The sequence below is a fragment of the Cyprinus carpio genome, chromosome A9, assembly GCF_018340385.1.
Source record: "Cyprinus carpio isolate SPL01 chromosome A9, ASM1834038v1, whole genome shotgun sequence".
NCBI lineage: Eukaryota > Metazoa > Chordata > Actinopteri > Cypriniformes > Cyprinidae > Cyprinus > Cyprinus carpio.
The window spans coordinates 26,042,257-26,057,292 of record NC_056580.1 but is presented as its reverse complement, the minus strand read 5'-3'; the positions used below and the strand labels follow the sequence as shown (position 1 = coordinate 26,057,292).

The following is a 15,036-nucleotide window of genomic DNA, read 5'->3' as shown; positions in this document are numbered from 1 at the left end:
CATTGGAAAGTGGGTTATATGAATATGGATGGCTTAGGGCTTATCTTTAAGATCACATGCAGAAATGAGTTTGAAAGCTTGGTGATGTGTGAACCGATCCTCGAAAACATACTCCACAGTAAATGATTAAAGGAAAGATTTACCCCATAATTAACGGTTAGTTTTCTTACCCCATAGGTGATTAGTTTTTTCTTGTTTTGATCAAAAATCAAATACAATTTGGTGAGGTTTATGATGAGCTCTGTAGTTTTTATTGTGGAATAAAACACAAACACACACACGTTGTTACAGTTGCAGTGTTCCCAGCTAAACCCACAAAAAATAGTTTATAAATCTCTTGTTGTGCTATTTTATTACCAAATGTAAGATTCTTTTTATAGACTTGTTTTCTTTCAATTAGCACAGGTTTTGTTTTTCCTTTTTTGGATCTAATTGGTCATAGGCCTCATTTGATCTGAGTTTACATACCTTAGTTTTTGAGTGAAAAAATAATTATTTGTGGATAATCTTGGCAGTGTTCACTCAAAAACTGAGGTGCATAATCTCAGATCAACAAGACCAAAAAGACTGAATCCAAGATTTGTTGATAATATTGCATAATGAAAGATTTACAAGCAATTTTGCAGGTCATATTTGACAGGAAGCACCAGATTATGTAAAGGATTTTCAGCACAGCACAAGTGTTAAACCAAGAAAAAGAAAAAGAAAAAAACTTTGTGGTTGGTGCAACAATGACAATGATAAAAACACTCTGAAACAGAAGATTGTCTAGGAATTTTCTGTCTTCAGAAGAAAAATGACGGTCTGTTTTTATTTCTCTCAATTATGGCAATGTCATTCCTTTCAGTTAAGAAGCCTCAGCTGACCGTCTGAGCTCAACACTAATGGAATCACTGGTCAATGGGAAAAGGACAGAGGCAAATTGGACTCAGTAATGGGCTGAAAGAGGTGCTTTGATCCTTGACCTTGGCTATTGTGGCACTAATGTAGTTATCCTTCATTATGTGTTATTCCGCCTCTACGCTAATATGGTACATTTCCTTAAAAATGCCAACAGCAGAAAATGCACTAGTGTTCAGCCTGTTCTGACTCAAAACTAAAAGACCCTTTATTTGTGATTTGTGATTTGTGTTTTTTGCTTACTTTAACAGGTGAAAATTCATCTCAAAGCAGGACATATTACTGTGTAAGACTTGTTTGTGATGTTTTTGTGTGGCTGGTTTGCTTCAGATGGATGGGTAAACTTTAGTCCTGGAAATTTGGTCTTGAGAGGTCATAGCACTAAACATACTCAAAAAGTTTGGGCTTTGCTCCAAAGATAAAACCTCTCCAAACCGTTATCTACTAGCACTTCTATTTCAATCCACACAGACATTAAAACCCATCATGTGCTTACAGATATATTACACACTGTCACATAGCTAAAAGGCTTTTAATTTCAATCTACACTTTAGTCTACACTAAAGTGCCTACACTTTATTGAGCAATATTAAGAAATGTCACATAACACATTTTTTTTTTTTTTTTTTTTTACAAAATTATGTTCATTTTCATTAACATACAGAGCAAGTGTAGTCTGATTCACAAACAAATGGTTCTGTTGAACAGATTCTGTTTGATGAATCATTTTAATGAAACACTGGAATCAAACTCATAGTGTTTGTATTGTGAATCAGAGCCTAGAACCAGTTTTCTGTTATTTCATGCCATTAAAATAAAGAGTAAAAGATATGCTTTTGATAAATCTGACACAAGCATTTTATATGGTTTAAACAAAGTCCAGTTTTTTTTTTTTTTAAATCTTTTTAATGAATCATTTCAATGAAACACTGGAATCAGTTTCAAACTTAGTGTTTACAGTGTGAATCTGTGTATTGACCACAAAACCAGTCTTAAGTGTAAATTCTTCGAAATTGAGATTCATACATAATCTGAAAGCTGAATAAATAAGCTTTCCATTGGATCAGACCAATATTTGGCCGAGATACAACTATTTGAATATCTGGAATCTGAGGGTGCAAAAAAATCAAAATACTGAGAAAATCACCTTTGAGGTTGTCCAAATGAATTCTTATCAATGCATATTACTAATCAAAAATCAAGTTTTTATGTATTTCCGGTAGGCTCTTATGATTCTTTTTGATGAATCATTTTAACGAAACACAGGAATTGATCTCAAACTCAAAGTTTCTACAGTGTGAATCAGTCTAATGACTCCCTCACTAACTGAATCTTTAATATCTGAACAAGAACCTGTTTTGTATTATTTCATTACTTCTCTGACACAATATATCCATTTTGTTACCACAGTTTAAACAGAAAGCTCCCACTTCAGATTAAAAAAAGTTGCTGGACAGAATACATGCAAGTTCTTGAGGAAGGAAGTCATTATTTAAACTATTCCTTATCAGTCCATGCAATTCAACCATTCAGTCACAAGTGAAGTCTTATACAACAGCACAAACTCAACCACTAAAGCTGCTAGGAATAAATCGAGTGTCCACTCACATGCATTTTATGGCCAAAAGCTTTTACATGGTCCACTTTGCTTGCTGAATTAGTGATGTATTGATTCAGGGATTTAAATCGTCCATTACGTGTAATTAAAAAAGTGCTTTTTTCTGCTGGTAAAGGCGAACCATGAGCACACATTTTTAATCATGACACTGTTTATCTCTTTTTGACCACGAGAGACCAAGCTGTCTTCTATCCTATAAACAACAGAAAAGTCTTTCATTAAATCAGACAAGGCCGCTCTCTCTATTCTAAATCCATTGCGTGCTTTGAACATTCTAGCTAAATATTGGTTATGATGTAATATTCACATTTGCGCAACATACATTCATGCCTTCTCAAATACTAAACAGACTCTTGTTTTAATTAAATTTAGACACTGCTTACACTTAATGGTAAATCAAAACTCTTTATTTACTTTCTGAATGCACATTGCTGTCTTACTGTGAATGATTCATCTGTGCACATTATTCCAAAAAGTAGAAAAAAAATGCTCCAAAATAACTTTCTTTTTCAGCTGATTTCACTAATCTAATACTCACTTTTTTCTTAAGTAGTTCAGATTACATTATTAAAATAGGTTCTGAACACAATTTTATGTTGACTTCAAGGTGCACCACAGGATTCTGAGCTCTCTATCGATATCTCTGGTTGCAACATAAAACATCTTTCGTACTTTAATTTATTCTACATTTATAAAAATATTTAGGAACATCTGACACTACACATACTCACAAATTACAGTTAGAATTGTGTTGAGATTAAATTTCATACATAGATATTTCAGCTTAAATATATTTAATCATCTACAGTGAAATAGATATGTGACTAAGTACAGCTCGGTAATTTGGGTCTGTATAAAACCACCCAATTATTAGTGAATGAGACCTATTATTTTATTTTATTTATGTATAATTATGCAAAAGTCAATGAAATCCTGAATTTTTTGCCAAATCAAACCTGACAGCTCTGACTATAAATCATTATTGTATGCTTACTGTAGTGCCTTGAACTGACATTTTCATGTACTGGCTCAATATTTCATTCCTAACAGAAAATTAAACCAGAAATCCTGTCTTTTATAAATAGCAGTTGACCATTTGTTCGAGGTATTCTGGCTGGCATCTCAGGGTGTGAAGGTCATGCATAACCCCATCACAAATGGCACATTAAGTTGGAATGCACACTGAAAATTCCCAGCCAAGTTATTCTAGCCTCTGAACCTTTAATTTTAGGGTAGTAAATGAAAACAATGGCGGGATCAGTGACGGATCAGTAACTACTGATGTGTTGATTATATTGCTTTGATCTCACCGCTTACAACTTTGTTGACAACTAGAAAAGGAAAGTCCATAAAAACAAGTTGTCACGTGCAGTGTCGGGGAAAGTTACTTTTAAAAGTAATGCATTACAGTATTGCGTTATTCCCTAAAAAAGTAACTAATTAAGTTACTTAGTTACTTTTTATGGAAAGTAATGCATTACATTACTTTTGTGTTACTTTTGCATTACTTTTTAAATATGAGTGGGGCTTGATTGTTTTTAATATAAGAAGTTCTATTTATAGCAAATGTAAAAGCCCTTTCACAGCATAAGTGTAATGAATAAACCTCAGGCTGAAGGAAAAATAAATTCACATCTGTATAGTAGAACACATGAAGAAGGTTCAACACTCTTCAGCAATAAAAAAACAATGAAGCACAATTGTTAGTTTATCTAAAGTCATTTTTGCATATTAATATGGATTAACTGGATCATCAAGGGTCAGCAGCAAAGACACTGGTTAATAAAATGTGATCAGTTACATTTGTGTTATTTAACATATTTAATTATTGCAGGTTTTCGTCATATTCTGAGTTTGCATTTCACTGTTTTAATTCATTATGATGAATACTAATTTTTTTTTTTTTTTGCGAGTGGGATGAATTAATGCACATCCACATTTAGTCGAGAACTACAGTAACATCATGTTCACACAGCCCACACAATGGCTCTGTACTTTTTTGAAAAAGTAACTCAGATATTTTCTTGTAAATTAAAAAGTAATGCGTTACTTTACTAGTTACTTGAAAAAAGTAATCTGATTACGTAACTCGCGTTCCTTGTAATACCTTACCCCCAACACTGGTCACGTGGCCTTCATAAAGCCTAGATAGATAGATAGATAGATAGATAGATGGAAATTAATTTTTTTTTTATTGCGTAAATGACTATTTCTGTTATTTAAAATGTTACCAGTGCTTAAAGTCACTTGAATCTATAGTTAAATAGGTAGCTAGACAGATAGTGTAAAACCCACATGACTTGAAATCCTCTTTTGTACCTGCGCAGGTGTTTACGCAGTGAAACGCACCGCACATTACAAGTGCAGCGGCCTGTGTTTACACTGAACGCCAGTTGCGTTTCCTGAGGCTCCGGGAGTGTGTGCGCGCAGGTAGCGCGCGGCATGAGAGAGCGACAGTGGAGTTACATAATCCAGTTTTCAAACTTTTCCCCCTCACTCTCCAGTCCTTCCTACTCCCTCGTGCGTGATTCTGAATGGGAATTTTGTGGTCAAAGCGAACATCGCGCGCGAAGACGCCGACGCTGATGGAATAACGCCTGTTGGATCACTTTTGGGCTGAAATGCGCGTGAGTGTTTGATCAGAGCTCATACCTGGCGCGCTGACCTTCAGGAGGAATAATCACGAGAGCGCTCACGTTGAATGGGTCGGAAGGACGCTGACCTGAACCTGTCTGGATGGGATGCACCGTGAGCTTCATCTGCTGTGAAGACGATTTTCTGCAGATGCCTTTGGATCAGCATGTGGAGAAAAAGAAAGAGGAAAAGAGGCTTTTATCTAAGGTGGGTTGATGCAGGAATAACTAGTCCGTCGAAGGTTCTTGAAGCTGCTGTGAACTTGATACTGCAGCTATAACAGTATTTTGACGTTGATTTAACTTTTTTCTCTCACAGAAAGATGATTAATTGGTGCAGATGTTACATATTATTTTTTACTTTTTATTTTATTTATTTTTGTCGGTAAATAAATCAACCAGTCAAAACCATTTAAAAGTTTGGACACACTTATGGAGTGACCAAACAAATCAAAACGGTCTTTAGAGGTCTGACATTTAGCAGAAGCTGGGGGAAATGCCACCAAAAGTAAGAAAAAAAAAAAACAAATAAATAAAAAAAAGCCCAGGATATTTTAAATGTGGGAGCACACACAAATAAACATTATTTTATTTGTTTTTGTTTTACCTAAAGCTACTTCTGTATTTGATCTTATTTGTTTTATGAATATAACCCAATACTATTTACAGTTTAATAACTTGACTTAATTTATTTTTTCGATTTAAATTGATGACATTATACACTTTAAATATAAAAACTGGTCCTTAATTAATACATTTCTGACATTGGTGAACACCATGTGTGCTGGCTACTTGTTGACTGCTTTTTATTCAATATCTGATCAAACTTATCCATCTTACATTTTGGAAAGGCGCAATTTATGTTTATGTACAAAACTCATTTAAAGCATTTAAGCATACACCTTTAAAGGTCAAAAGAAAGTCAAGTGTGTCTGAACTTTTGATTGGTAGTGTGTTTAATGTGTTGACAGATGTTAGATTGTATCAACAACCCCACCTATACAGTTATGTATGAAAAACAAACCCAGAATCTTCTGTTCAGACCTCACAGGGAAAATAAACACAGTCTCCTACACGACCAGACAGTGAGAAATCAGGGCAAACCCAAGACTAAGTGAAGACAATACTGTTCTGTTCACATTTGGATCAATGAATGAGTTGCATCATTGCACAGTTTAATTACGAATGGAATCCAGATTGGAAATTTGTGCGTTCTTGCCTATTTATAGTTTAGGTCTTTTGTTAAATTTGATTATTATTTATTATTTCATTATTTAATTTTATTATTTCACATACTGAATGCATTCATATGTGCATCTTATTCATGGTTCATATTATTCTGAAAAGTATGTATAATGTGCTTAAAAACTGTTGGTTCACGTGATGCTTACATAATCAAAACTGACCAAATTCTTTTTATTTATTTATTTTTTGTTAGTAGTTTGGACACACCTATTTTTAATATATATATATATATATATATATATATATATATATATATATATATATATATATATATATATATATATGACATTATACATTTTTATGAATAAATATAAATATTTGTCTTCAAAAATTTGATTTCTGACACTGATGACTATCATGTAGGCTGGTTATTTGTTGATACGTACTGACCATATTTACATGCAAAATAGTTTATAAGCTCAAAAGCTATTGGTTCACATGTTTACATAATCAAAAGAATATCTGATTAATAATGGAATATTCTTGTACATGCAAACACAGTAAATTGTGAACACAGCTGGCTTATTGTCTCACATGGGGTTCCACAAATCTGGCCCACCCTTATATTTGTATGTTTTTGTAAAGCTGGCTTATTGCTGTTGAATTGCGTGCTATATTTCAGTTGAAAAGTTCACTGTGTGCACTGCTCAAAGATGTCTTACATGGGACTCTTCTGATGGGGTGGTCTGCTCTGGGTGGTGGGGTCAGATTTGGAAGGTCAGTCAGGGCGTTACTTGGGCCAGAAGGGCTAGAGCAACAAGCTCCACATTGTTGCTTTGCTCTCAGCCAGGGCACCAGTGTTCGTGGAGGAATGTTGCGCCTGTATCCTGATAGTCATCTTTCATTTTGGTAACAGTCTCACATGAGGTTCCACAAATCTGGCCCACCCTTATATTTGTATGTTTTTGTAAAGCTGGCTTATTGCTTTTATGATATGGTGGCAACCACAATATTATGACACAAATGTTTAATAAATATAATTATTTTTTATTTAATGAATGTCATTCCAAACCTGCACTGTAAAATGTGAACAGTTGGATCAATTTAATAAATTTACTTAAATTAGTAATCCACAACGTAACCCCCCCCCATTTATTTCCCACTTTAAATCAAGGCAATTTTAACAGGTCAAACTAATTTTACTAGGGATGCACAATAAATATCGGGACTATATTAATGCGCATCTCATCAGTAAAGCTGGTTCTGTAATCAGCGGTAAAACTCATGTGCGTGCTTTCACGTAGAGCAGCATTTACTACACAGAGCCGAGACGAGATGCACATTAATATACAAGTCCTGATATTTATCGTGCATCCCTAAATTTTACTGCAGCTCAACCCAAATTATTTACTTTTCCTCACTGAAAAACAATTGATGATGGAACTATTTTCACTTAAAAATTGCTAGTTAATTTGACAAATAATTACAAAGAAATGGCTAGCAGTGTTGGGGGGGTAGCAGGATTGGGAATAGACCACGAACCGGGATTTGAAGTCCGGTCACCCAAAGCACAATGGCACTATACGTCAGCGCGCTGCCCACGAGGCTATCGGCACAGACAGGAAAGCTACTTTTAAAAGTAATGCATTACAATATTGCATTACTCCCTAAAAAAGTAACTAATTATGTTACTTAGTTATTTTTTATGGAAAGAAATGCATTAAGTTACTTCTGCATTGCTTTTAATCTGCACTGTTTAAATCTGAGCTGGGCTACTTTGTTTTTAATATAAAAAGTTCAGTTTTTGAGTAAATGCTTGTTTACTTTTAGTCTAGAACTATAGTAACCATCATGTTTACACAGCGCACACAACACATCTGCACTCACTTCCGATTTCCTTTAGCATGGGGACAGGAGGGCTGTGGTACTTTACTGGTTATTTGAAAAAAGTAATCTGATTACATAACTTGCATTACTTGTAATGCATTATCCACCAACACTGATGGCAAGTAACATATTGAATAACATGTAAAATTTGGAAAAGTAGAAAGACTGAAATGGTATTTTCTTGTAAAACATACTCCAATTATCTCTGTTTTATTTACATCTTTGAAAATAAATTGTTACAGTTTATATGCATAAATCTGATCATTTCCACTATAATAATATGGCTTGAGGTTCTGTTTTCCACAAATCCCTAAAAAATTCAAAATTTAAGTTGGGTTAAAACATCAAAGATTCAAATATGACTTTTAAAAATATACTTTTATTAACATTGTTTGTAGCAGACTACATTACCAAATTTATGGTACATATAGCAGGCCAAATTGTTCAGTATGAATGCAGACTGATCATTCAGGAACAATTATTCTTGTTCAGTAAATTCTTGACATCATTAATACCTTGATCATCTATGCAAAGATAATTCAGTTTTATAAAATCTGTAAACTGCTCTATTACATTAGAAACATACAATCATCTCTTTGTAAAATATTTTGTTGTAGACTTTATGCAATTGTTTTTTTGTGGATACACAGACATATCTTTACATGGCTTTTTTATACTGCTTTTATGGTGTTTACTTACATAATTTGCTCATTATTTTATTGCAGTAGCCTTAAAATACCTTCCAGTTTTTGCCAGTAGGTAAAGCTGATGCTTATTGCATCCATTACTTTTCAACCAAAATGGCTTGAATGTACATTGGAGGCAGCATGACTTTAGATAACATCACAATGTTTGTAGATTTTTATAAACTTAGATGAAGGAAAATTTAGACTGCAAGAAATTGAGATTTGTTTGACTGTTGAATCACAACTCACTGCGGTCTCTCATCTGTTCCTAACTATCAGTGGCCAAATCTTCCAAGCACACTCTTAAGCTTGCTTTCATCCCTCCAGTGGGAATAAATCACACAGACAGTTGTGTGGTGGGATTAGAGAGGGGTGGGAGAGGCCGTCAGGAGAAGGGCCTGTGGAAATTCCAGGGATTTGCAGGGGAGTGACAGACTACAGTTACTTTCACCAGGTAAATCTATAGGAGAAACTGTGCGTGCTTGTTTATCAGACTGCTTGTAAGAGCATAGCATGGACACTTAACCTACTTTAGACAGCGTAATAGAGCACCGTTACCTTAATGCGACGTTGCAAGTCACACCTATAACTTCCCCTTTCAAACTTGTCAGGGCAAAAATGTGGGATTTTATGTGTTGTGGTCATGATTTGATTTGAGTTTGATAAATCTTGGGGCTGTTTTGGGGTTATGGAAAGATGCTTACTCTTGGCTAATCAGCACACTGTCTGTCTGCTTGCATTAGCAGGAAAGAAATGCCAAACACTTCTGGGAATATCTTATTCCGGTTTTTGCATCCAAACATCTTTGATGTCTTAATGTGTTTCCTATCTGCAAGAGTTTACGCCTGGAGTCTTGTGCGTATTTTTTTTTTTTTTTTTGCTTCTCTGTGTTAAAGAGGCATTGAACAGAATTGCAGAAATGTGACTTTTCAAACACGTTTCTAACACTGTCTGCAGTAGAGATTTTTGTAGGTTGACCTGGATGTCAACTGGATCACCCTGGCTCCTTCAGCATAAGCAAACTGTGTTTTTCCATTGGCTTTTGGATTATTGCAAAAAATAAATAGCAATAATTTATGATTCTTATGTGTTTTGTTCATCATGATAACCATCTTTTTTTAATTTGATGCCTAAATACTGTTGATAGAAGTAAAAATCTAAAGTCAGATAAAAACGACTATCACCATCAGTAAGCTTCCAACAACACTTTTAGTTTTCATTTAAAATCTAGTTGGAAAGTTGGAAAGTTTGAACGTGGAATTCTAATTCTAACTTGGAAAGATAGAAGAGTTTGTATGCGACAGAGCAGGCATTTGGCCAAAAACCCATTGACTTCAGGACGATAGAATTCTAAAATAAAATGCTAAAATTCATACTCGCTTCTGGGTTTAAGTAACACATTGGACTGATTAAAAAAAAAAACAGTTTACAATTCTGTTTGTTGTTGTAAAGAAATGACAATTTTATCATTATTTTCTCACCTTCATGTCATTCGAAACCTGCATGGTTTTATTTTTACAAAATTAAATGCACACATCATCAGTTACACACCTAATGCACGCAGTTTGCTATTTATTTTGTTGCAGTAGCATAAAAAAAAACATCATTTTTTTGGCAGCAAGTGAAAAAGCAAAAAAGAAACATGAAATTGTCCAATGCAACCATTTTATTTTCAACCAAAATTACACCATAGTTACAATTTACAGATTTCTAAGAATAATTATTACTACAGAATAACAGTATTTATTATTACATTTTAATATTTAATTGTAAATAAAATCATGGTTTTATTTTTTTTCCAGACTTAATTCCTAGACTTCTTAAACGGATAGATCAGCCAAAAATGAAAACTGTCATCATTTTTTCACCTTGAACAGATATTTTGAATAATGCTGGTAACCAAACTGTTGCTGGTAGCCTTGGACATCCATATTGTGGAAAAAATACTATATTAAGACAATGGATAACAGAAACCGTTTGGTTACCCACATTCCGCAAAATATCTTCTTTTGTGCTCAAAAGAATAAAGAAACCTCATACAGGTTTGAAACAACTCGAGGGTGAGTAAATGATGATAGAATTTTCTTTTTTGGATCTTTACAAGTCATACAGTGGCATTTGTGTTAGGATTTTGGTATTTTTCTGTTTGGTAAAGACCTGCTTGAGGATTCATCAGGTTTAGAACGACATGAGGGTTAGTAAATAATGACATAATTTTCAGTTTTATTCCTTTCATTATTGGGTTGGGAATCGTTAGAAATGTTCTGGTTCCATTTAAATGAACTATTTTTTTTTTTTTACTATTTTATTGAATGCAGTGTTGCTGGAAGGTAGTAAGTAATGTTGAGTAATGCTAGTTAATCAATCATTATGTGCTTCAAAGTTGATGTTTTTTACACTATCAATAACATTTTGCTTTTTAAGCAGGAATAAGCTGGTTGGCCAAATAGTCCCTTAAAGGCTAATACACTTATTAATTTCCCTAAATTAATGAAATATAAACTGTTATACTTATAACCATGTATACACACCATAAAGCGCCTATTTTACAAATAATAATGCAGTCAGGAGATAGTGTGATGCAATGAGTGGTTTCCACATTTTTAAACATTTAAAATGCATGTAAATAAATATTTTCTATCACTTTGTTTATGACTATTGAAATTACCTGTACTCTAAATAATCTAACCCTCATACTTGCATAACAATAGCAGTCTATTTATTTGGTGGTCCAAGTTTCTGTTATTTGGTTTGTGACATCCTTTACGGGAAACACTGAATCGTCAGAACACTGGCACAAGGCTGCCCACAGCACTTGGTCACGTGTCGCACCAGAACCGTTTTCGGAACTGTAACTTAGAAATTGCTCACGGCTCCGGTTCTTTTAAAAAAACAGAACCGGTTCTGAATAAGAACTAGTTCCCAACCCTATTCATTATGCCTCATTTTGAAACTGCCATATGTTTTCGGAGAGTTCAGATGGCAAGTGTTGTTTTTATACCAATTCCCGTCCCACTGGGATATTCTGGATGTTCTGTCAGCACCCACACAAACACATTCCCTCCTGTCAGGTATTCAGCTCAATGTTTTGGTCTTATCTCAGTGCTCGTTCACAGTATTCCTGTTCGACTGCTGCATGAAACTTCAAAAGGGCCGAGCTTCTCTCCTCAACAATCCAAATACGGCTGTCTGGGCTTTTGTGCCATCGCAGAGCGATTGTGTGGGACACAAAAGGATCCTGAGTGAAAAACATGAACAGTCAGGTGTAGGAACATGTGCCGGTTAAAAAGTTATCTTCAGTCATGCCTCGCCCCTCTTTTTTCTGGCTCTCATCTCTAACTTTTGTAGTCAAGGTCATGTTTGTTCCTTGAGATGAATGCCTTTACTTATTTTTAGACCCTTTGCCTCTAGCTACATGTAGATTTAGAAGATCAAAGACAGAGCGTTCCCCTGCTCTACGGTTTTTGCTAGCTGAGGCAAATCTAGGGGATTGTTAAAGATTTGTTGTTGTAGGTGAAAGTGGCCAGGCTTGGATCTCTTAGTGTTATGGCTGATTAATTGCCTTTGTGATTGATCTTAGTATCTGATGGAGTTCTGGGCCTCCTTCAGAAAGTTTGGGTCACAGTCCTGCTCTTACACTAATTAAAACACTAGTTAAAGATGTTGGTCTGTTTCTGAGAAGGAAGGATAGAGTTGTTCAGTTAAAAATGCTAACTACTAATATATAGCAATATTTTAATTATTTATTAATATTTTTACACCACACACACACACACACACACACACACACACACACACACACACACACACACACATATATATATATATATATAAACATTACACACACACTGATAAAATCTAAATGTGTATATATATATATATATATATATATATATATATATATATATATATATATATATATATATATATATATATATATATATATATGTATATATATTTTTTTAATTGTATGTCAGAACAGAATTTGACTGGTAAAAAGTTTGTTAACAGTTGATGTTGTATTTTCTACCTTGGTTTTTCCCGAGATCTCATTGGGGTCATGTCGTTATTGAGTGTTTAATTGTGGATGCATGTTTCCCCAATTTTACATTTAGATTACCTTTGCTGTCATCTAATGCAGGTTTTAATGTTTTATCATGGTTGAAGCTTGAAGCTTTTTTTGTATTGCCCGAAGTGCTCCAGTTTGTGTTGGATTGACTTGTCTTTACAAATTCAGGGACGGTAGAGTTTGTTAAGGAAGTGAGAGACAGAAAGAAAAGGCCTCCTTTCATTGTTTGGAAGTGTTGTTCTGAAGAACACATGTTGTGTAACACCTGGGTTTGAGTCGTCTTTGTGGACTAGCATGTCACGCTTGTTAACGCTGAGAGGAAACAGAAGTGCAGCACAATGCCAGTCTTAGCATGAGGGCGAAAAAGAAGGATTTTTATTGCTTGTAGGGTCTTGACATGGACAATTATTTTAACAATGAGTCACTTGCCCAATACATGACAGGGTGTACAGAGCAAATATAAACCTCAAGGAAATCAAGGTCACTGACCTGTTTATGTTTATCTCAGATGCACTCATGCACTCGCCTGAATCACTGTGCCAAACTGTATTTGAATAATGTGAAAACATTTGTTGAAGATTAAAGCAGAACAGAACCGTATGTTCAGTGACAGGTGTGTTTTGGCTCTGTTTCTGTGTAATTTGTTTGTTTAAGTGTCAGTTACTAATGAGAAGCACATATTATGCACTGCCTTTCTGAAAGCCAGATTTGATTCTGGTCCTGTATCTGTTTGAATGAGGTCCATGTAAAATATTATTTGCTTGTCCATTCACAAACTTTCCACTGTCACAATGTTTTCTGGGCCTGTTGCAAAAAGGAGAGAGCAGATAGGGTCCAAGCCAACAAACTGAAATTTATTCCATCATTTGAACAATTGTGGGTTTCATTCAGTTTGTGTGTTTTCTAGATGAAATCAGAATTAGGCATTGTGTTATTGTGTTCCTCTCCAAACTTTATTCTGCTTTTATTCATAATAAAATCCCTACATGAACTTCAAGAAGAAAAAAGAAAAAGGTTTTTTTGCTAGCCACTGGCTATGTTCATAATGCATTGGTAACTTCAAGGTGAATCATGTGTAGTGTTTATAATAGTAAGTGAAACATTAGGTTTTTGCAATGTTTCTATATTCGAGTGGCAAATGAAGATAATTCAAAGACAGTAAATCAGGGGTTTTCAAACCGTTGGTCCATGGAAAATGTCTAAATGTCATTCATTAATTAATTCATTCATTCAATGAATGAATGAATCAATGGCTCCATGAGCCTATTTGAATGATTCAGTAAAAGAACTGGCTCATAAGAGTCATTTGTTTATGAATCAACCTGTTCACATTTGTTTAATTGAGATACTATTATAGTTGAAATATTCTGAATTAGATGTTATTTTCACATTTTCCATTTATTTGTTTTAGTTCAAGTTTGAGTAATTTTGTTATTTTTGGTCTTTTTTTAAGGTTTATGTACATTTTATTATTTTTTTTATTTCACTTTTATTTAGTACATCAGTTTAAACTGAAAAAAAAAAATCATTCATCTGCTGTTTGTACTCTCATAAAAAAATAATTTTTGTGTGTGCTGATTCTTTTAAGATTTGTAAAAAATATTTTAGTTAATTTTATGTTTTAAAAAGGGATGCACAATAAATATTGGCACGATATTTAATGCACATCTCATCAGTAGAGATTTACCGCTGATTATAGAACCTGCTTTACTGACGAGATGCGCTTTAATATCGTGCCGATATTTATCGTGCATCCCTGGTTTTATGGTTTTAGTTTACCATAATAACCCTGGTGTGTGGTGGCAATGCAAAAAAAGTAGTTTTTTTTGTGTTATGTTTTCTGTGCTGTGAAGAGTTGTATATTAGTGTGTTATCTTTAACGTAGTCCAAAGTCTCTAAATCACTCCATTGAACGAAGTGTCATTTCCTGTGCACGTGTGTTGGGACAACAGCGCAGGTCTGTTCAATACAGTGCTGCCTCGTTTGCGTTGTGACAGACTGCTGGCAGGGTTTCCCCTCCCGCCTCTGCTCTGTAATTATCTGATAAGGTATGTGGCA

The 15,036-nt window shown here is 34.4% G+C and overlaps 1 protein-coding gene across 6 annotated transcripts in view; it reads left to right on the top strand.

The window, feature by feature from the left end:
• Positions 1-4,873: 4,873 nt before the first annotated feature.
• The window catches only part of LOC109094866 (tensin-1-like), a 220,440-nt gene continuing 210,277 nt past the window's right edge, over positions 4,874-15,036 (top strand). For 2 of the 6 annotated variants that reach the window (XM_042764248.1, XM_042764241.1), the window contains exon 1: positions 4,877-5,359. In XM_042764248.1, coding sequence (XP_042620182.1) covers positions 5,255-5,359 — 105 coding nt within the window. In that variant the 5' untranslated portion in view covers positions 4,877-5,254. Of the gene's footprint in view, positions 5,360-15,036 lie in introns of all 6 variants that reach the window. The other 4 variants (XM_042764249.1, XM_042764247.1, XM_042764243.1 and 1 more) reach the window with 3 other exon arrangements.